This window comes from Cebus imitator, unplaced genomic scaffold (genome assembly GCF_001604975.1).
Source record: "Cebus imitator isolate Cc_AM_T3 unplaced genomic scaffold, Cebus_imitator-1.0 Scaffold6, whole genome shotgun sequence".
Taxonomy (NCBI): domain Eukaryota; kingdom Metazoa; phylum Chordata; class Mammalia; order Primates; family Cebidae; genus Cebus; species Cebus imitator.
The window spans coordinates 3,828,160-3,851,017 of record NW_016107321.1 but is presented as its reverse complement, the minus strand read 5'-3'; the positions used below and the strand labels follow the sequence as shown (position 1 = coordinate 3,851,017).

The following is a 22,858-nucleotide window of genomic DNA, read 5'->3' as shown; positions in this document are numbered from 1 at the left end:
CTCTCAAGTAGCTGGGATTACAGGTGCCTGCCACCATACCCAGCTAATTTTCATGTTTTTGGTAGAGATGGGGTTTCACCATGTTGGCCTGGCTGGTCTCAAACTCCACTTCAGATGATCCACCTGCCTTGGCCTCCCAAAGTGCTGGGATTACAGGCGTGAGCCACCACGCCTGGCCAGTCCGGCCAGTTCTAAAATATTTTGTTAGTTTATTCACCATGGATTGTAGATAGATTCCATGCTGTTTTGAAACAGGATTTTCTTTAAAAAACTGAACAACAATATTCTCCACACTATCAGAAACATTCGTAAAGGCAGATGGTGATGAGGCATGCCCACTACCCACACTGGGACTGCCGGCTTTCCCCAGGGTCTGCAGTGCCTTCTGCATAAGCGTTTCACATTTGAGCGTATTCATTTCTACTCACAATATTAACCCTAATTCACACCCTGGACATCATCTGCATATATAGCACGTGCGCACACGCACACACACACACACACACACACACACACACACACAGAGTGAGCAATTTACTGAGGGAATGTGTTCTCTTTCCAGGGTCCATAAGGGGCCGTAGTTTTAAGGGCAAGTATTTTCTCCCCCTCCCACCCATCTTCATCCGGAAGATTTAACAGTTTATGTTTAAATCTCGCGGGCGCAGGAAGAAACCAAAAGTCAATCACTTCAGTGGAAGTTCTAAGGACCTCCTTTCATTGGCTAGGGGTCTTAGAGAAGGTTGGGGTTCCTCCCAGGTTAAAAGTCCCCTTCTTCCACACCCCTTTGGACTCCACGAACACTCCCTTCGTGGAAGCCATCTTTGTCTCCTGGATTTCCCCTCTGGGGTCCCGTTCCACACTCTCGAGGAAGCCTGTGTTCCCCTCCTAAACTCCATCTCTATTCCCTTCCACTCAGTGTGGAAGCTGCTTTCCTCTCCTGGATTCCATCTTTCTGGATTCTCTCTCTCAGTGTGAGAGTTAGCTGTTTCTTTCTCTCTCCTTCTCCGGTTTCTCTCTTTATCTAAATAAATCACTTTCACAAACATTTTTGAGTCCGGCATTTAATGTACAATGAGCTGTGGTTCCCTCTCTCATTCTCAAGAGGGCAGGAGATCAAGAACCTGGAGAAACGTCCTCTCAGGGGAGCTGAGGGCACCCTGAACCCCAATGTAACATTACCTTTATAGGAACACTTCTGGGACTGTCTAGAAGATAATGCAATGTGCACGAATATGCAACATGAATCACCTGCCTCTAACATAAATCCCTAAATCTGCAACTGTATATTCAAAGAGATATTCCCAGCACTTGTAATCACTTTGCATTAGTTCTGTGTTTTCTGTTAGCTTGTTCTGTAGTTTCCAATGACTGGTTCATTTTTTAATAATAGTGAACAATGACAGAGTGCCTCCGTTATGCTATGCACTGTTCTAAGGTGAATTAATTAATCCTCACATAAACTTATGCGATGCATGCTATTATTGTCCCCAAAGTTCTTACACAGGTGACTTTTGGAGGTGGGGTTCCCACACTGGCACCCAGAGCTCACCCACTTTCTCTGCTGCCTCTTGCTCTATTTCACCTGTGCCATCATTCCCATGACCTTTGCATTTCCTTGCAGTGTTCCCTGTGGCTGCTGGCACCCAGAGGACCTCAGTGTGAGCCTCTTTGTCTAATCTAGTACAGGCCCTATTTCGGAATGTTCCATTCCAGATCCCTCAACCCTGGGATCATTGTGAAACAATGCGTGTCCGCTAACGCAGTTCTTTGAAAATGCTGTGTCAACACACCCACACTGAGAGCAATGCAAAGTCACTGAAATTTTCTAGAATGATATGAGAGAAAAATTACCTATAGATCTTTTCCAACCCAAACTTCTCTTTAAAATTCTTCTTAGAAAAGTTTGCTAGTATGGCAAGAAAGTAACTTAGATTTTTTTTGAGTGAGGGTTTGCTTTTTGGAGCCCTTTCAAATTTTGATAGCCTTAAGAAACGCCTCTTACTTAACAAAGAGAAACAGCCAGGCTTAATCTGGAGCTTGGAGTTGACATGATGATGGCCATTTTATCACCAGGCAACTCCTCCAGGACATAAATGACATAACACAGCCTGTGATTCCCTCTCTCCCCCTACACATTTATCGAAAATACATCTTCAAAGACAGACACAAAAGCTCTTTTGATGCTTTTATTGACAATTTAAGTACAATCTTAGAGTTGTCAGATAATCTCAACACATTTCAGAGAAAAATAGATTTTTTCCTGCAAAGCCTTTCTCTTTGATATATTCACATTTTGTTACATGCTTTTTGTGCAAATAACTTGTGATTTTGATGCATGTTCACGTGTACTGGATGTTTTTGCTCTAACTTATTTTAAGAATCACTGTTCTATTCTGAAAAAGGAAAAGACCACCACCAAGAAAGGAAAGGAGACCTCGCCGAACAGCTGAACAGTCTAACAGGGGTCCCTAGGGTGCCTGAGCTCATGGGAGCAAGTCTCATTCAGGCATGGCAAGCCCAGCGCAGCATGCAGAGTGGGAAGGGGCAATAACACAGACTTCATCAGGAAAAAAGCTATGGATGATGGAAAACACTGTGTGCTCCATGTGGCAGAAGGGAGCCATCTGATTTGTCACGTTGGGCCAGTGTAAGGAATTGCAATTTGGTGGGATTGCCAGTGACGCTAAGTCAGGCCCTGATCAGGGTCTGGACTCAGTGTGGACACGAGCCACTGGGTGCCTGCGACCTCTCTTTTTTCCCATCCTATAGAGACATTGATCTCTCCAGCTTTCCTATGTGAGCTTCGGGCTTCCCGTCACAGGTCTGTTGTCACTGTAGGGCCATGTTGGAGTAGGTAGATTTTCAGACAGTGAAGCCATAGGAGGCTGTGAATGCTGGTGTGGATGCTACAGAGCCCCATCTCACCCCGGTGCAGGGTCTCTGAGCAAACTGGACTGTCCCTGGATGGTTGGAAGAAATGAGTTGTCCCAGGCAGAAAGAAAAAGAGGGACAGGTGTCTTCGGGATGTGGAACATTTCTGCGTTCATCCCCTCTCTTCCCTCCGGCACGGATTTCAGGTGCTACATCTAATAAGAGAAGCCCTGTTGCAGATTTCATAATTTCCAGAGGCTCTACATCCAAAAGGGCCTCCATGTGCTGGGGAGACTCACGCCCTCAGTTATGTTCACAATCTTCCTGAGAAGTCAGACAGTACAAGTAGAATAAAAGATAGTGCTTGTACTTTCTCTTCTGTGTGGTGTGCATGAGAAAATGCGGTTTGCCACATATTTGTGCTGTTAACCTTTTGATTGTGTTGTGAATGGCTGAAGGAAAAGGTTGAAAGTTTGATCCAACTCAAATCCAATCCATGTCAACGTAAGGAATATTCTAGTGAGTTTACCGTCCTAAGAAATGATCTCTCCTGGGGGAACCTGAGTGTGCTGAGCTCCCTGGGACTTGCAGATTGGACGGAGAGGGTGTATCAGAGGGCAGAAACCCTTCTGATGGAGAGAGTCAGGCATGTCTTCATTTCAGTAGTTCTGGAAAGGCTCCTCTTTAAAGATTCTGATTTAATAATGTCCACTTTTGTTAAGATTGAATATCATTATGAAATCATTTCTAAACATGTCTCCTGTATAGGCACTTTATCCATTACATTTACAGTGGAGTCAAATGTATCAGTAAAATCTCCAAGCTGCAAAATGAATACTCAACATCAAATTATAGATTTCTTTTGTAATACTTTCAGAAAAACAATTGCTTTCTAAAGTTGCAAATAAGGAAGGGGAATGAAAGCACATCAACTTGATTTCTTCCCTGTAATTCAAACATTCAACATTCAAATTAACTCTCTTAATTTCTCACTTAGTTGGCAAGTTGATTCATGCATAGTTGTTATTTCATTAATGCAATTTATTTTTTTATTTTTATTTTTTTTTAATTTTTTTGAGACGGAGTTTCTTCTTGTTACCCAGGCTGGAGTGCAATGGCGCGATCTCGGCTCACCGCAACCTCCGCCTCCTGGGTTCAGGCAATTCTCCTGACTCAGCCTCCTGAGTAGCTGGGATTACAGGCACGCACCACCATGCCCAGCTAATGTTTTGTATTTTTAGTAGAGACGGGGTTTCACCATGTTGACCAGGATGGTCTTGATCTCTTGACCTCGTGATCCACCCGCCTCGGCCTCCCAAAGTGCTGGGATTACAGGCTTGAGCCACCGCGCCCGGCAATGCAATTTATATAGATAGACTTCTTAAGGATTTGTGTCATCCTGAGGCTGAGAACACCTCTTGCTGGTGTCACAGATGGCTCTGCTGGTCTTTTTTTAGGGGGACAAACTGAAAGGGATTCAGGAGCTTCTCTGTAATTTTGCTTTGCTGTTTTTCATGGACAAAGTGAAAGGGATCCAGGAGCTTCTTCTGTCATTTTGCTGTAATTGGACTTTGAAAGAAACCTGAATGAAGTGTGTGGTGTGTGCACGCGCGTGTGCGTGTGTGTGTTTGCGTGTGTGTTTGCGTGTGTGTGTGTGTGTTCAGAAAGAGAATTAGCAAATGAAGGTAGGACACCGTGCATGCTCCCTCAGGACCAGGCGATGGGGCGCCCTGGCTGCCCTGGCTACACGTCGAACCAGTGGTCCCCCATGCAGACGCGGTTCCACTCGCAGCCACAGTTCCAGCACCACTCGAGCCTGCACTGGGGCTGCGGACACTTCATGTGCATGCAGCCTCCTGTTGGGGCAGAAAACAAAGGTGTGGTGGGTTCCCAGCAAATACCTGGAAAACACGCATTCCCAAACCAACACGCCAGCCTGGACATTACTTTCTAAGTGAATAATCAGAAGCAACACAAGGGCAGAGAGAAACTGAACTGAGAAAAAAAAATCAGAACGCACGATAGGGCGTCTCTAAGTTATGACATTCATTAAGAAATGAATGAAATTGAACCATGTCACTTTTGTCGAGAACAGATTTTATTTGTAAATCTGACTTTATTCTCCTGAAATGGGATTTAGAGACAAATGCTACATGTTCCACAGATAGGGGTCAATTCCTCGTTTAAATATATTTAAAATATTAATATATTTATATTTAAATATCAAATATATTTAAATAAATTAATAAAATTTGATGATTAACAATATAATGTATAATTGTTTAAATATATTTTGATTTATTTTTGCCCTTTCTATAGTGCTACTTACTCGGCTTGGCCAATTTCATAAAACAGGAACTGGGATAGCATATTATTATTATTATTATTATTATTTTGAGATGGAGTTTTGCTCTCATCCCTCAGGCTGGAGTGCAGTGGCGCAATCTCACCTCACTGCAACCTCTGCCTCCCAGGTTCAAGTGATTCTCCCGCCTCAGCCTCTCAAGTAGCTGGGATTACAGGCATCCACCACCATGCCCAGCTCATTTTTGTATTTTTAGTAGAGATAGGGTTTTGCCATGTTGGCCAGGCCGGTCTTGAACTCCTGACCTCAGGTGATCCACCTGCTTCAGCCTCCCAAAGTGCTGGGATTACAGGCGTGAGCCACCGAGCCTGTTGGCATATTATTTTCAATGGGGAATATGTTCCTTAATGCTATACAAAATTTTAATTAAGATGAGAGGGATAGAAAGGAAGTAACCAATAATGCTAGATGTTCTATGTGTGTTATCTCATTTGCTTCCCAAAGCACTTTGAGATAAGAGCATCACTCTGCTGTAGAAGTTCCCCAAGGTGAAGCACTTTTAAAGGGTGAAGACTCAGATGTAACCAAGCTCTGTGTGATTCCAACGTCCTTTCTTTCACAGAACATGTTCTCTTCGGCACAAGAGGAAAAGTCTGTTATCTTGGGACTTATTTTGGGATTATTCACCTCCCTCACTTGTTAAACGTAGACTCCATGAGTTTCTGGAGGGGAAACACCCGTGCTTCAGTCGCTGTGGGGGAACTGAAGTGAGGAGGAAGTGGTTTGCATGAGGATGTGCAGAGAACCGTTTCTGTCTGAATTTATTGGATAACCCCGGCAAACGCAGTTTCTTCACTTCAATCCTGCCTATCGTTGAAAGTGCTCCATTACTCACTCTCTGTTTTTTTATTTTTTATTTTTTTGAGATGGAATTTCGCTCTTATTACCCAGGCTGGAGTGCAATGGCACGACCTTGGCTCACCACAACCTCCGCCTCTTGGGTTCAAGCAATTCTCCTACCTCAGCCTCCCGAGTAGCTGGGACTACAGGCTGTGCCACCATGCCCAGCTAATTTTTGTATTTTTAGTAGAGACGGGGTTTCACCATGTTGGCCAGGATGGTCTCGATCTCTTGACCTCGTGATCCACCCGCCTTAGCCTCCCAAAGTGCTGGGATTATAGGCATGGGCCACTGCACCCGGCCTATTACTCACTCTTACCAATTACCTTGTTAATTGATTTTTGCTGCCAAATTTTCCAAGTAATTGCTTTGGTGCTGTCTCATTTTTATTATTAGAAACCTGGCATGAGAACTTTCACTAATTTAAAATATTTATGAATATATAGCAATAGGCATTTGTTTTAAGATAACTTGTGTGCATGTAAAATCCCTGTTTTCCTACTTCTTTCCGGCTTGTTTTAAAGATCATAAATTTACAGATGAGTGGAAAATAAAGGAGAAAACTTACAACACTTTTATATTCATACTTTCCACTTAGGTTTGTGCCAGTTTCAGTACATATTGAATAGTTGTATATTTATGATGTAAATAATACGTTATATGGTGTGACATTATAAAACCACTTAAGTTTCTCTAAAATATAAATATTTTATCATACCATAAAACAGATCATTATGAGATCATAGGATATCATATTCATTCAAAATTATTGAGCAATACATTAAAACTTTAATGAACTCTTAAAGCAATTCTAAATGAAACAGTGAGAAAGTTTCTTATTGTGATATTTAATATATATATAAGCATATATACATAAATAGATACATGTGTGTATATATATATATATGTGTGTGTATATATATATATATATATATATAAAATTATTATTTTGAGACAGAGTCTTGCTCTGTCACCAGGCTGGAGTGCAGTGGTGTGATCTCAGCTCACCGCAACCTCCGCCTCCAGGGTTGAAGCGATTCTCCTGCCTCAGCCTCCTGAGTAGTTGGGATTACAGGCACCTGCCACCACACCTGGCTAATTTTTGTATTTTAAGTAGAGATGGGGTTTAACCATGTTGACCAGGCTGGTCTCAAACTCCTGACCTCATGATTCGCCCACCTAGGCTTCCCAAAGTACTGGGATTACAGACGTGAGTCACCATGTCTGGCTGATATATATGCTTTATATATATATATATACACACAGTCCCTGGCTCTTCTAACAGTCTTCTGTTATAATGTCGGGGCAATTTAGGCCTCAGAAACAGGCCCTGCGCCGGAAACACAGGGGCGAGTAAGTGTGGGATGTAGATGTGGAAGCCATCTGCATATGGATAGTATTCAAGGCCACAAGACTGGGCTGTGTGTTATGTGACACAAAATGCAACAGGTCCAGGCTCGCTGAGCATTTCCTTTTTTTTTTTTGAGACAAGAGTCTTGCTCTGTTGCTCAGGTTGGAGCACAGTGGCGTGATCTTGGTTCACTGTAAATTCTGCCTCCTGGGTTCAAGTAATTCTCCTGCCTCAGCTTCCCAAGTAGGGAAAAGCATCAGGGCTTAGCCTGGGCTTACAGGCACATACCAGCTTGCCTGGCTAATTTTTGTATTTTTAGTGGAGACAAAGTTTCATCATGTTGGTCAGGCTGGTCTTGAACTCCTGACTTCAGGTGATCCACCACCCTCCTTTGCCACCCAACTGGGACTACAGGCGTGAGCCACTGCGCCCAGACTTGCTGACCATTTCTTATCTTGCAAACTGCCACCACCAGAGCCTGGCTAACGAGGAGGCCACTAAGAGACGGACCCCAGACCTGCTGAGTAAATTCTCCGCCTGCCCTGCCTGTGACGCCTGTTGGAAGTGGGCGTTTAAGGAGCCCCTTACCCACCCCATCTGCAGACAGAGACCTGGCTGATTCTTACTAACTGTTTTGCTAAGGTTATATATCACACATGTTTATTACAGAAAAGCACAAAAAGAAATAAAGTCATCTTTGATGCTATTATGCCCAGAGCTACTGACTATGACATGGTAACATCTTGTTTCCAGTCTTTTTCTTCTGACTCTGTTTTTTCCCATACATACATTTATTGCAAAACTGGCAGCCTGTGCTGCCACTTGCTTTGACATTCGGATTTCTTACTAGGATGGATGTAAACCTTCCCCCCTGCTTTCATGACTTCCTCATCCACACAGGCCAGTGCACGTCTCACGGGGTGCGTTTGATACACTGACTTTTTCACTCCTCCTGCCCAGCCTGTAAGGAAGTCCCACCGAAACCCACCTTGTGAATGAGGAAACTGGCGCTCACGCAGCCACAGTCCGTGGCAGTCTTAACCCTGGTGACACTGTACTGTGGGGCTGTGTGTTGCTTTACCACGGGTTTATCACACCATAAGCCCATCTTCTCATGCTGGGCCATTAGACACTTAGATGATTTTGAGTTTACCCTGATATAAATAATGCTGCAGTTGGCACCTTTTTCCTAAAATGTGTGTGGGGGTGTGGGTGTGTTTGTATATTATGTATTTCAGGTTATTTCTTTAGGAGAGATTTTCAGAGATGGATTACAGGGTCTTTACACAGGCATTGCCAAAGTGGTTTCCAGGAAAGTGATGCTAACTTATGATGTCCTCACCAATCCAGAGAATGATTATTAAAAAACCAAACCAAACCAAACCAAACCAACAAAAAATTAAGGCCGGGCACAGTGGCTCACATCTGTAATCCCAGCACTTTGGGAGGCCAAGGCGCACAGATCATCTGAGATCAGGAGTTCAAGATCAGCCTGGCCAACATATAGTGAAACCCTGTATCTAATAAAAAATACAAAAATTAGGCCAGGTGCGGTGGCTCACGCCTGTAGTCCCAGCACTTTGGGAGGCTGAGGTGGACAGATCATGAGGTCAAGAGATCAAGACCATCCTGGCCAACATGGTGAAACCCTGTCTCTAAAAAAATTAGCTGGGCATGTTGGTATACACCCGTAGTCCCAGCTACTCAGGAAGCTGAGGCAGGAGAATCGCTTGAACTCGGGAGGCGGAGGTTACACGGAGCCAAGATTGCACCGTTGCATTCCAGCCTGACGACAGAGCAAGACCTTGTCTAATCTCTGTGCTTTAAAACCTTGTCAGTGAATCACTGGGCCCATTTCTCCCGAACCATTGCACATCTTCTCCTGGGAAGGGCCCTTCTGAGTTCTTTCCCTCCCAGTTCCCAGTGCAACGTGCTCATCAGTGAGCGGTGGTGGAGACTACAGAAGCTCTTTCCTTTGAACTCACTGATGCCTCCTGCTGTTTATAGGTGCATGCAAATCCCTGCATTTTCTAGGGACATTGCTGCATGCCATGGAGTAATAAGGACGTGCTGGGTGAATTCTTTATTTTCTCTGCATGAAGCCACTGATCCAGCACTAAGGACTTCGACTGAGCTAAGCCTACACCTGCGGCTCTGGGATATGTCAAGCACACTTTTGTTTGTGTTAAAGAAGACTTCCTGAAGGACGTAACTGAAAAGAGAGAGGCTTCAGTGCCCATCCTGGGATGGCCGAGTTTCCCTCCTGCAAGCCACCTCTGGCAACCTGCCAGCCAGGGCGTAGCTGATGCTCATTGAGGAGAAGTTGGGAGAAGCTGCACCTGGCTTCGTGTCATTGCTCATCTGTGATGGTACCACTGAGTCTGCTTCGCACACGCACAAGTGCATCACATTTACAAAGCACTGAGCACTGGTTGTGTTGGTTTTGCCCTCACATGTCCTGGATAGACAGCAGGAAGTCCCCGATTGGCCGCTGTGAGTCATCAGGGTCAGGCCACAGGGATCTTTAAATATACATGAGAGTTTAATTTTGAATAACGTCGCAACGCTGAGGAAGGCTATAGACTGACAGTCAGCAGACAATATGGTCATACAGTGCAGCATCAGCACTGGGGAAGGTCACCAGGGAGGACGGAAAAACCACAGCTGCCTCCCCACTGCACTTATCCTCAACCACATTCCATATCTCAGTTCTAGTTTCTATATTTATTTCCTTTCCAGCCACATAAATGCTAACTGCCTGCCTCACATAGCTGTGGAACTACTCACTCATTAAATATATTTGTGTAACAAAAACAACAATACTAACAATGGTAATGGGTAACATTTATCGAGGGCTTACCCTACATCCCAGGCACCTTCAGACAGCATCTCATTTAATCCTGGAATCTCTGACTGTTATGATTTTCCCCAAAGAGCCCACAACATCCTCGTTCTCTACTCAGCACAGACTCACCATTTTTTTCGACTGGTACATGGCAGCGGGGACAGGGCTTGGTGGTTTTCTTGATGGTTTCTTTGGAGGCTTCTTCCCAACGAGCCTGCTCTGCGGCTCTTTCATCAACTCTGTAGGCCTGGTAAAACAAAGAAGAAAGGCATGCAATCTCAGCTCTCTATTATTGGGATTGGAGTTTAGGTTCCCTGTACGCTGGTACAGGAAACTGTTGAAGACAGGAGTGCCTTCGGGCAAAAAGCCTAAGTACCAACACATTTGACAAACAGTAGCCACAGCTACTAGGCAGATGGGGACGCTGTCCCTGGCTTGTGGCATGTGCATAGGAGCGGGGAAAACACTGTTCAGTTCTGTACTGTGAGATCCTCTATTCTGTTGTTTTGCATAATTGTAATAAATAACACCTATCAGGTGCTTAACACGCAGGCAAGGTGATCAATGCTCATATACACTCCTCATCAGACACTTCCTCAGGTGGGGAGTATCTAGTTTTTATTTCACATTGAAGATTAGATGGGTGAAAACATGGCCCAAAGCTGGTAAGTAGGAACAGCAGTTGACTCTGGAATCTTTGATTTTAAACTTTGCCCCACATCTTGTTATCCTTCCTTGCACCTGGCAAATGGAGGACTCCAAACGTTGTCACAGAAGGGACAGGAGCAAGAAAAGGAAATGAAGTCGATGTGCCCGAGAGGGCAGTGGGAGCTGCTGATAGGTGGGGGTGAAGACTGGCCCTGGAGCCGGCTGTCTGGTTCAAATCCCAGCTCCACCCAGGGGAGTGACTCTGGAAACATTCCCTAAGCTCTCTGACAGTCCTCAACTCTTAGATGAAGAATGCCTTCTGCATTGGAGGTATGGAGGATTCTATGAGTTAATTTCTTCAAAGTCTCAGAATGACTCCAGTGTGGCAAGCTCTTGAACACGTTCAGTGACATTAATCATGTCACGAGGGCTGGGTGGTACCTGCACCATTATATACAAGCAGGTTTTCGGGTGGGAGAGGAAGCAAGAAGTCCTGGGCTGGCTGTGCTCAGGATCTGTGGCCTTAAGGACCAGCCATTCAATGATTATCCCTAGCTAAGATGCAGCATCATCAAAAACACGAATCCAACCTTTGTCATTTCACTTTCGAATTCTAAGCCTTTGTGAAATGTTAAAGTTTTTGAGTCTTTGTGCATGAATTATGATGAGGAAAACAACTGCGCTGGATTTAATAGTTTCTATGGGAAGTGGCGTTCATGTTTCTGTTATTTCGGTGGAAAGCGAATTCTTCCAGGGCCCAGATCACGTTTGAGTCATTCTATCTCCAGTTTCTGGCATAGCGCCTGGCACACAGCAGGCACTCAGTACCTTTCAGCTGAGTGAATGAATGAATGACACAGCCCAGGAAGCCACTAAACTTTCGGTCATCCAAAATAGGACCCCGTGAAATGGGCGGGGCACGTGGGTGCAACCCTTACAGTGATGGGGGCACCACAGACAAGATTTGCCTAGGGCTGGTCGGTGGGTGAAGCCAATTTCCTTTCTTTAATGAGCCATCATAGGCACAAAGGAAACATCCTCTGATAACTGCAAGGGTGTCACGTGATTTGTGAATACTTTCTTAGAATAGCGTGGAGTCAGTTGAGCTGCCAGGATGCAGCAGTGGGTCACTGAATGCTTCCTTAGGCTCCGTGACATCCTAAGACCCACTCATGGCAGAGGCCTAGTGAGGACGCTGTGGTTAGTGAAGGCCATTTCACGATTTGGTAACTAGGTATGTGTCTTCACGATTCGTCTTCCAGTCACCACAGAGTCAAGTGTGATCCTAACCCTTAGTGACATGGAGCAAACACCCCCACCCCCACCCACATGCACCCCCACCTCATGTTTCCATGCTTTTCTTTTTCAGGCCTAGGAGTCTGTAGCTCTGTAGCATCGGTTTACAATTACTGGTGGCAAGTTGCTAAGTCATACAAATTGGAGAAAAATATGATTTTACTTACTAGAAAGTAATTTCAAAGTGCCATTTTTTAGCAACATACTGCATGTGGAGGACAATTTCTCCCAGGTCCACACACCTAAAAACGCTGGATCAAATATGGAAAAATAAATGTCTTTTTAAATGCATGGCTGATAGGGTGGGAAGGTAAAGGAAATCCTAAAAGACAGATTAAATCTTCCTGGTTGGGAGGAAGGAGCCGGGCGTTTGCTGTGGGGCTGTCTTCTCAGTCCCAGCTGCCCACCATCTGGGTCTTCCCAGGCCCTAAGGGCACAGGCAGGAGACAAAGCCTCGGACTGGAGCAGGGTGGGAGGTAGAACCCAGTTGTACTACACACAGAGGACCTGGACTCCTGAGGATAATGTCCTCAGTGGAGGAAGCTGGGGAGGAAGCCTGCCCAGAAGAGAGAATTGACAGCTATGTGCTGGTCTCAGGCTGCATTCTGTGACGTGGCAGGTGGAAAACATTTTTCTGAACATTCCTAATCATCAAGCCTCAGACACAGGGTTGGTGAAAAGAACTCATCCTATATGATTAGCTTTAAAAGCCCTTAAGCAAAAAATTAATTTGAAATATTACCAAATTGGCAGTATACCCAGGAACCAGGCTAAAGCAAAAGTGTCTTCTGTGTAGAAAAGCGCTTTAAAAAACCAAACCTCAAAGAAATTACACAAACAAAATTCTAAGAAAGCTGGGATCACAATAAAAAAGTTAACAGGCTAAAACTAGCTACATGAATGAAAGTCACAGGATTACGGAAACTACAGAATCTAACCAGCCAAGGCTGTCGACATTGGAATGGCCAGATACAAAGTATTGGCCAGGTGTGGTGGCTCACACCTGTAATACCAGCACTTTGGGAGGCTGAGGTGGGCGCATCACTTGAGGTCGGAGGTTCAAGACCAGCCTGGCCAACATGGGGAAACCCTGTCTCTGCCAAAAATACAATAATTAGTCAGGTGTGGTGGTATGCACCGTTAGTCCCAGCTACTTGGGAGGCTGAGGCAGACATATTCCAAGCTGGGAGGCAGAGGTTGCAGTGAGCTGAGATTTTGCCACTGCACACCAGCCCCAGTGATGGAGTGAGACTCTATTTAAAAAACCCTGGCCGGGCACGGTGGCTCAAGCCTGTAATCCCAGCACTTTGGGAGGCCGAGGCGGGTGGATCACGAGGTCAAGAGATCGAGACCATCCTGGTCAACATGGTGAAACCCCGTCTCTACTAAAACTACAAAAAAAAAATTAGCTGGGCATGGTGGCGCGTGCCTGTAGTCCCAGCTACTCAGGAGGCTGAGGCAGGAGAATTGCCTGAACCCAGGAGGCGGAGATTGTGGTGAGCCGAGATCGCACCATTGCACTCCAGCCTGGGTAACAAGGGCGAAACTCCGTCTCAAAAAAAAAAAAAAAAAAAAAAAAAAAACCCCACACAGAGTATAAAATAAATATGTTTGTTATGTTTAAATACATAAATAAAGGTCATGATAATGGTATAAGAGACTGTTACAATTAACTAGGGAGATGTGAAAAAGAAACAAATTTCTTTGCTTTGTCCATTTTTCTGGACATTAAACACCAATAATTAAAATTAGAAACTCAGTTGATGAGTTACATAGCAAATTAGACACAAATGAAAATTTGTGAACTGAAAGATGGAGCTGAAGAAATTACATAAAATGCCAAGAAGTGAAAAATATGAAGAGGAGATTAAGGGATGGGGGGATAAGGTGAGAAGGTCCAGTGTTTTTCTAATTAGAGTTCTAGAAGGTGATAAAAAGAGCATGAGGGAGAAACAGTGTTTGAAGACAGCGACAAAGAGAACATGAATTATCTACAAAGAAGTCACAATTGCTGCTCCGGCTGATTTCTTAATGCATGGGTGCTTGCAGACAGTGATGGCATCTTCAAAGCACTGACAGAAAATGCCAGCCCACTTAGAATTCGATCCAAGCAAAATTAGTTTTTAAGAATGAGCATAAAAAAAACCAGTCATAAAACACAGCATTTCCTATCAACAGAAGATCACTAAAGAAATATGGAAACAGGAAAGGTCCAGAAGGAGCCAGGAGCTTCAAGAAGAAGCTGCGAGGAAAGAAGATGGGTCATGCATGGTAAGTCACAGGAAATACTCATTCTATACAACTGTAAACGATGCTTAATTTGCTGGTTTAAAAAAAAAATCAAAGTAGGTCGAGTGCAATGGCTTACATCTATAATCCCAGCACTTTGGGAGGCCGGGGTTGGTGGATCACCTGAGGTCAGGAGTTCAAGACCAGCTTGGCCAACATAGCGAAACCCCGTCTCTACTAAAAATACAAAAAATTAGCTGGGCTTGGTGGCACACTCCTGTAATCCCAGCTACTCAGGAGAGGCAGGAGAATCTCTTGAACCTGGGACGTGGAAGTTGCAGTGAGCTGAAATCACGCCACTGCACTCCAGTTTGAGCAACGGAATAAGACTTCATCTCAAAATAATAATAATAATAATAATAATAAAATAAAATAGACCTAGATGCCAGACAAGAATAACACAGAAGTGTGAGACCTGGATGATGCTAAGGTGCTGGCATGATTCAGGCACAGGGTCATTAGATTTTTTTACATTAATATATGGTTACATTCTAGGGTAATCAATAAAATAAAAGAAAGAAAGCATTTTGCCTCTAAACAAGGAAAAATACAGTAGAAAAGGCAAACAAAAGAGTTATTCAGAAAGAAGGCAAGAAGCAAAACTACAGAAATGTAGAAAATAATAGAAAGTATAAAATAAAATGGCAGAAATGACTGCAAATATCCTAGTACTCACAACCTGTGTGGACAGTTTATCACCGAGGGCAGGCTTGCGAAACTCCGGAGTCTCAGTGCTTATCTGGGAGGCCTTGTCTGCAGGAGGTGCAATCAGGGGCTGAAGTCTCTGACTCAGGTGTGTGCAACTAAAGCCTTGGTTCCATGTTGCCAAGTTAAGAGCATTTTCAACTGCATGAATACAATATTTATTCTAACAAGGGATGTTATGCTCAGCCCAAGAGAGAGATTCGGAGCTCAACTTCAAGAAACCTCCTGCCTGTCAATAGCACATTATTGGAGGGAAATTACACACTGGAAAATTGCAAATTTATATTAATATGCTTTGTTCTTTCCAGGAAGAAAGATTAAAATTATGGCAAAGGAAACGAGATAATTGCTTCTCAAAATACCAATTTTCTTTGACTTCTGATCCCCAGGGCACACAAAGCAGAGTGGGTGTAACATGCAGGCCCACCAGGGAGCCACTAGGATTTCCCCAGAGAGCCCTGGATCTAACGTCTCCAGCGGCAAGCCTCCTTCAAATCAGGGCGCTACGAGCTTAGTACCTAGGAGTGATTTCAAAAGACTCCCTAGGCAAACATTTCCACACCAGAGTGCATGGAGCTACTGGATGCGCCAGTTCACTCAGGAGAGAGGGAGGTAGCTAGCAGGGCTTGATCCTTAGACGGGAAGAGAGAAAATTGAGAGCACTAATTTCTGTTTTCACCTACAGGGATATGCACCATTATCATTTCCTTCACAGACTGTGTAGAGGGGCTGAATGTTACTTCTTCCCCAGATCAATATGTTGAAATGCTGCCCACCAAGGTGACGCTATTGGGAAGTGAAGCCTTTGGGAGGTGATTAGGTCATGCGGGTGGAGCCCTTAGGAATGACATTCATGTCCTTATTAAAGGGACCCCAGAGAGCTCTCTTGCCTCTTCCACTATGAGAAGACGCAGTGAGAAGCCAGCAGTCCTCAGCCAGGAAGAGACCTCCCCAGAACCCAGCCATGCTGGCACCCTGGTCTTGGACTTCCAGCCTCCAGAACTCAGAAAAATCAATGTTTGTTGCTGATAAGCTGCCCAGTCTCTGATACTTTGTTATAGAAGCCCCAACTGACTGAGACAGACTCCATGTTTTAATGAGTTTTGTTTAGGAAACAAAGCACATTTTCCTGGTTAATTGAATGTGCAGCTTCTTCAGGACTGGAAATATTGAAACCTCTATCACTGGCCCTAGGGGCCGATTAGGATCTGGAGCCTGAGGCTGAGGCTTCCTGGCTGAGCTTGGGTCCCTGCAAGCCGTGGGCAGCCGTGTGGGCTGAGAGGGACGGCCAGGTCCACTGGACAGGACACCCGGAGCTGCTGAGGGACCGAGGCACACATGAGCCAAGGAGTCAAGGACCCCCTCACGGAGATGCCCACACTGAAGGTCAGAGACAGAGGAGAAAGCCTGGGGAGGAGAAAATATCCCAAACCCTGGGAAAAAAAAATCCTGAGAGCGCAAAATGGTTTTTAGTAGTGTGAAAGCGAACTGAGTATGGCCTAAGAAGGACTCCATACTTCTGTATTTGAGTCCTTGTGGATAAACTTAGCCAAGATTGAAAACCCAACTTAGGAGTGTGTCTAACTTAATAAGCAGACAGGATTGAAGGCTTAACTTAGGAGTGTGCGCCTGTAACAATAGCTGGGTCTTGGCCAGTCCCAGCAGCCCTGCTTCAGACACTGCTGAGAGCTCCAACTGTTCAGATAAGGCCCTCGCCAACCTGTAACCAAAATGGCTTTCTGTACCCCATTTCCGGTTTCTGTGCCTTACTTCCGGTTTCTGTACCTCACTTCCCTTTTTGTCAATAAGTTTGTTCTGACCACGAGGGACCCTTGGAGTCTTTCTGAATCTGCTGTGATTCTGGAGTATGCCCAATTCATGAATTACTTTTTTGTTTTTTTCTTAATTAAAGTCTGATAAATTTAATGTGTCTGAAGTTTTCTTTTAACAGTACCAAGCTAGGGGAGTTTCTCGTAAGCCGGCAGGACAGCTACCAACGTTCTCTTGCCGTGGGGGTGGCATTCACTCTGACCTCCTGGGACTGACAAGGGCCCAGGCAGATCATAGCCTTGATTGGGGAGTTAGGGGTTAAGGTGTAGAAAACTGATAAGGTATGTCTTTTTTTTTTTTCCTGGTAGATAATATGTGCTTAAAGGTTATGGTTTTATTCCCCCATTGAACATGAAGTAGTTCTGTTATCTGACTTAGAAGTCAAATTTCAGTGTTCCTTTCCTGATGCATGACATGGAATTCTGTTCCTCAAACACTACTTGTGCTGTTTAACTATCCATTAATTCGATGACTCAGACCTCTGAATGGGGAAAACAGAACTGCAGGGCGTTAGAGGGAGGGCTGGCTGGTGGGTCCAGGATCCCAGTGCCCAGGAGGGGAAGGCTTCGAAGAAGAAAAGTAAGGTTCTGTTACATGAGGAAGGGCACTGTGTGGCAGCGGCTCTGTCCACATCAGGGAATGTAGTAACTGTGACATCCCCGAAGGATGGACCTTGTCATTAACTATTTCAGCTGGAGAAATCAGAGTCTCAGGAAACTAAATAAGACCCAGGTCACCTGGCCTTCAAGCAGCCAATTCAGAATCGGAGGCCTGAGCTGCCTGGGTTCATACCCCTGTCACGGAGATGTGAAGGTCCCCGGGGACTTTTGAGCTTGTGGCCAGATGCGGTGGCTCATGCCTGTAATCCCAGCACTCTGGGAGGTCAGTGCAAGTGGTCGGGAGTTTGAGATCAGCCTGGGCAACATGGTGAAACCCTGTCTCTAATAAAATATATGTATTAGCTGGGTGTGGTGGCATGCACCTGTAGTCCCAGCTACTCGGGAGCCTGAAGCATGAGAATCACTTGAACCTGGAAGGCAGAGGTTGCAGTGAGCTGAGCTCATGCCACTGTACTGCAGCTTGAGTGACAGAGCAAGACTCTCTCAAAACGACAAAAACCACCATCACCACCACCACCACCCAGCTTGCGGCAAAGGCAGCGGGAGAAGCTGCCCAGCCCCCACCTTGCTGCAGCGGCCCACCTCCCCAGCACCAGCACTGCAACTCCACTCCCAGCTGCCCACCTGCTCTTCTGCCCTGGGCCATCACTGCTGCCCCCCAGCTCTCCCTTCCCCAGCCTGCTGAAAGTACTCTCAAGAAGGACACCAGGAGGCCCTGGCTGCCAAAGCTCATATCCTTTCTTTGTCCTCATCGTCTCCAGCTGTCCCACTGCACCTGACACGTGGGACAGGCCATCAAGAAGGCCCTTGCAGTCCCTGCCCTTCTCAGCATCACAGCTATCCCTGTGCTTCCTATCCTGGTCCAGAGGATCCATGGGGAGGGAGGAGAGTCCCAGACCCAGTGACTACTGCCGGCCCCATGACCCTGGGCAGTGCCCAGGCCACTGGGTTAGACCTTTGCCACTTCTGAGAGGGGATTTCTTTCTTTCTTTCTTTCTTTCTTTCTTTCTTTCTTTCTTTCTTTCTTTCTTTCTTTCTTTCTTTCTTTCTCTTTCTTTCTTTCTTTCTTTTCTTTCTTTTCTTTCTTTCTTTCTTCTTCCTTTCTTTCCTTCCTTCCTTTCTTTCTTTCTTTCTTTCTTCTTTCTTTTTTTTTCTTTCTTCTTTCTTTCTCTTTCTCTGTCTCTCTCTCTCTGTCTCTCTCTCTCTGTCTCTCTCTCTCTCTCTCTCTGTCTCTCTCTCTGTCTCTTTCTTTCTTTCTTTTATAGAGAGGGGGTTTCACCTTGTTGGTGAGGCTGGTTTTGAACTCTTGACCTCCAGTGATCCACCTGCCTTGGCCTCCCAAAGTGCTGGGATTACAGGCATGAGCCACCTTGCCCGCCCCTGAGAGGGGATTTCTACCAGGATGAGCACATCTTTGCTTTGCTTCCTTCATGAGTGTCATCATGCTGATGTTTAAATCCTTCTGGAATGATCTCAAGCAGTGGCTGAGTGCCCGCAGGTTCAGGATCACCAAAAAGATTCCAAAAAGGATGCCAAGGCTTGCGTTCCGACCCTGGAGACTTGGACTCAGCATGTCTGTGGCGGGGTACAGAAATTAGATCCCTTAAAAATGCCCCAAGGGGTTTCAAGGGGCAGTATGGGAACCATTCATCCTCTGGAGGGTGAGTCTCCCTTTGGGTCTGAAGAATAACAAGGCAAGCTGGATAGCTTACCCTCTGTTCCCACCTTAGTCATCAAGCTTGAAAGCAAAGCCTGCTTATTTTGTTGCCAGAAGGGGAAGGTTTTGTTGTGATTCAGCATCACTGTCTGATTCTGCAGTAAAGTGTGGCTCTCACATGGCAGTATAACAGTTAGGTAATTGCAGAACTCTGTGCCCGTCTACTGCTCACCCATGACAGGAGGAATTGCATGTATGTGTGTGCACATGCATCATGGAGGTGGGGGTAGAACGGGACAAGTCTCTCTCCTAACATACTTCATGGCTGAAAATAGAAATTTCATATATATATATATATGAAATATATATAAGTATATTATAGAGATCTATATATAAGTATATTATAAATATTTCATATATATTTCATATGATTATAGAAGATATATTTCATATATAGATCTCTATGCACACACACACACACACACACACATATATATGGTTGGCTTAGATCAGCAGTGACCAAAATTATCAACATAGATGGGATTCTGAATGTGTATATATATGGAGAGAGAGAGAGAGAATCAAAATTCCCTTAGAAAGGTCAATTACTGTCATGATTGTCCATCTGTGGCTTAAGAGGAATAACCTCACAAGGGTCATTGCGAGTGGGATCAACACACAAACAGCTTAGCACAGAGCCTGGTGCACCCTGAAACTAACCGTGTGTCTTCTACGAGAACCAACATTACTATTTTGTTATTGTAATAATCACGATCATCTCTAAAGAGTCAGGAATATGAGACGATGGGAGTTTGCAGACATGGAAAAGACCACTGAAGGCCTGGATTGGCCTTAACTTTCCTTTAGAAACACAAGTATGGGAGGCCGAGGCAGGGGAATCACTTGAGACTAGGAGTTCAAGACTAGACTGGGCAATATAATGAGACCCTGTCTCTATAAACAAACAAACTAACAAAAACCCCCACAGTTAAATAAAAATGTACTTTTATAGGTTTTAAAAGCTGAATTAGGCCGGGCGTGGTAGCTCACGACTATAATCCCAGCACTTTGGGAGGCTGAGGCGGGTGGATCACAAGATCAGGAGATTGAGACCATCCTGGCTAACTGGGTGAAACCCGGTCTCTACTTAAAAAAAAAAAAAAAAATAGCCGGGCATTATGGTGGGTACCGGTAGTCCCATCTACTCGGGAGGCTGAGGCAGGAGAATCGCTTGAACCCAGGAGGCAGAGGTTGCAGTGAGCAGAGATACGCCACTGCACTCCAGCCTGGGTGACAGAGCAAGACTCCATCTCAAAAAAAAAAAAAAAAAAAAAAAAAGAAAAGAAAAAAAAACCAAACAAACCTGAATTAGCGTCCAGGAGACACATTGTTATATATTGAAGCTAGAATAACTTGAGGGACTGCATATGTGTCCTTCCTGCTTTAAGATAAACTTGTGACACCTGTGTAGCCAATAATTAGACAAGTATATTCTAATCCTAAAAATCAATTTAAGCCTATTTTCCAAAAAAGAGCAGACTGCCATGAATCAGGAAAACATAGTTGGCTTAGTTCAGCTATGAATGCTTTCGGGTGAATGGCAGCTTTTGAATTCCAGCTTTCTCACCAAGGCTCGCCTCTCTTCTCACAGACACGGAAACCTTGCACCTCTGCAGGCAGCAGCCTGCCCCGCTCGCAGTCGCGCAGGTGGGCCGGCTGAGCACTGCCGCGTGTGAGCAGCCCGCCGCCTGCTGGTGAGAAAGAAAACGGCATCACCTTTCAGGGGCCTTGAGTTTATCAACGTTACCGCTTGGAGAAGGGTGTCACCACAACGTGATCTGTTGTTTTCACGTTGTTTTATTACCATCTCTTTTTGGAGAATATGTATATGTGTGTGTGTGTGTGTGTGTGTGTGTGTGTGTGTGTGTATTAATTATTTTGAGATGGAGTTTGGCTCTTGTTGCCCAGGGTGGAGTGCAATGGCGTGATCTTGGCTCACCGCAACCTCAGCCTCCCGATTCTCCTGCCTCAGCCTCCCAAGTAGCTGGGATTACAGGAGTCTGCAACAACGCCTGGATAATTTCGTATTTTTAGTAGAGAGGGGGTTTCTCCATATTGGTCAGGCTGGTCTTGAACTCCTGACCTCAGGTGATCTGCCCATCTTGGCCTCCCAAAGTGCTGAGATTACAGGCGTGAGCCACCGCGCCCGGCCATATATATTTAAATGTACTTTGTTATATTTTTTAAAAAATCATTAGAGTGTTGGGATTTAATGGGGTGTCTAGTAAAGGGCTGTGGGGAATACAAGGCTAAACTCTCTCCACTAACCTCCAAGCTCCGCAAGCCATGCTTTAGAATGCAATTCAGAAGGGCTTTTTCTTTTTTGTTTTTTTGAGACAAAGTCTGGCTCTGTCGCCTAGGCTAGAGTGCAGTGACGCAATCTCCGCTCCCTACAAGCTCTGCCTCCTGGGTTCAAGCGATTCTCGTGCCTCAGCCTCCTGAGTAGCTGGGACTACAGGTGCGCACCACCACATCTGGGTAATTTTTGTATTTTTAGTAGAGATGGGATTTCAACATGGCCAGGCTGGTCTTGAACTCTTGACCTCAGGTGATCCACCCACCTTGGCCTCCCAAAGTGCTGGGATTACAGCACAATGCCCGACCAGAAGGGCATTTTGACAATGATTCTAATAGTGGCGATTTCTGCTATGAGTGGAATGTGTACCAAGTGCAGCAGATGAGATCTCATAGAGTCGTGCCTCATGGCGGCCTCAACTGCTTCCTGAAGGGGAAGTGAAGTAAATATCTATCAGTCTATTTTGAGATTAAAGGGGGAAATGGCGCAACATAAACATTAAGTAGCAGGATTATTAATAGGTACCATTTATTGGTTATTTTAAAAGTGCTTTGTGTTCCACTATTGTTACAAGTTGACATATGGGAAAATCTACACTTGAGCTAGAAAAGAAGCTCATTTATATTTTTGGTAATGGAGTTCTCTAGTTCATGGTTGGCTTAGGCCAGCAGTGACCAAAATTATCAACATCGATGGGATTCTGAATGTGGAATCATCACTAATAGGATGGAAGAAGGAGCGAAAGCAGACAACAGAGCCTGTCTTTTGTGCAAAGTGTAGTTATTCCAGCACAGAGCAGACTATTATTTTCGCTAGAGTGAATGCGGAAATATTTTCATTCAAGAAACATTTGTTGGGTGTCTAAGATGTGCCAGGCACTGTCCTGGACACTGGGGATACATCCCAGTAACAAGAGAGACAACAGACAAATAGCAAGCCAACAATCCCTGCCTTGTGGAGCTTCCCCGGTAGGGGAACTGTGGCTTGCAAACCAGCAGCACCGGAAGCACGTGCTGACCCACACACTGCTGCGTCTCCCCCACGGCCCCTCTGGGTCTGAATCTGTAGGTCGGGGATTGGGCTCAACAACGGGCCACGTAACAAATTCCTAGGTGATGCTGATGTCACTAGCCTGCAGACCTATGGAGAACCGCATACACTGCAGTCAACAAAGACAGAGAGACC

General features: G+C 45.1%; 1 protein-coding gene across 2 annotated transcripts in view; it reads right to left on the bottom strand.

Moving 5' to 3' along the window:
* Positions 1–4,468: 4,468 nt before the first annotated feature.
* The window catches only part of PRKN (parkin RBR E3 ubiquitin protein ligase), a 1,415,352-nt gene continuing 1,396,962 nt past the window's right edge, over positions 4,469–22,858 (bottom strand). For both annotated transcript variants that reach the window (XM_017537276.2, XM_037741740.1), the window contains exons 11-12: positions 10,402–10,519; positions 4,469–4,727 (exon numbers count right to left, since the gene is read on the bottom strand). In XM_017537276.2, the coding sequence (XP_017392765.1) occupies positions 4,615–4,727; positions 10,402–10,519 (231 nt within the window). In that variant the 3' untranslated portion in view covers positions 4,469–4,614. The remainder of the gene's footprint in view (positions 4,728–10,401; positions 10,520–22,858) is intronic.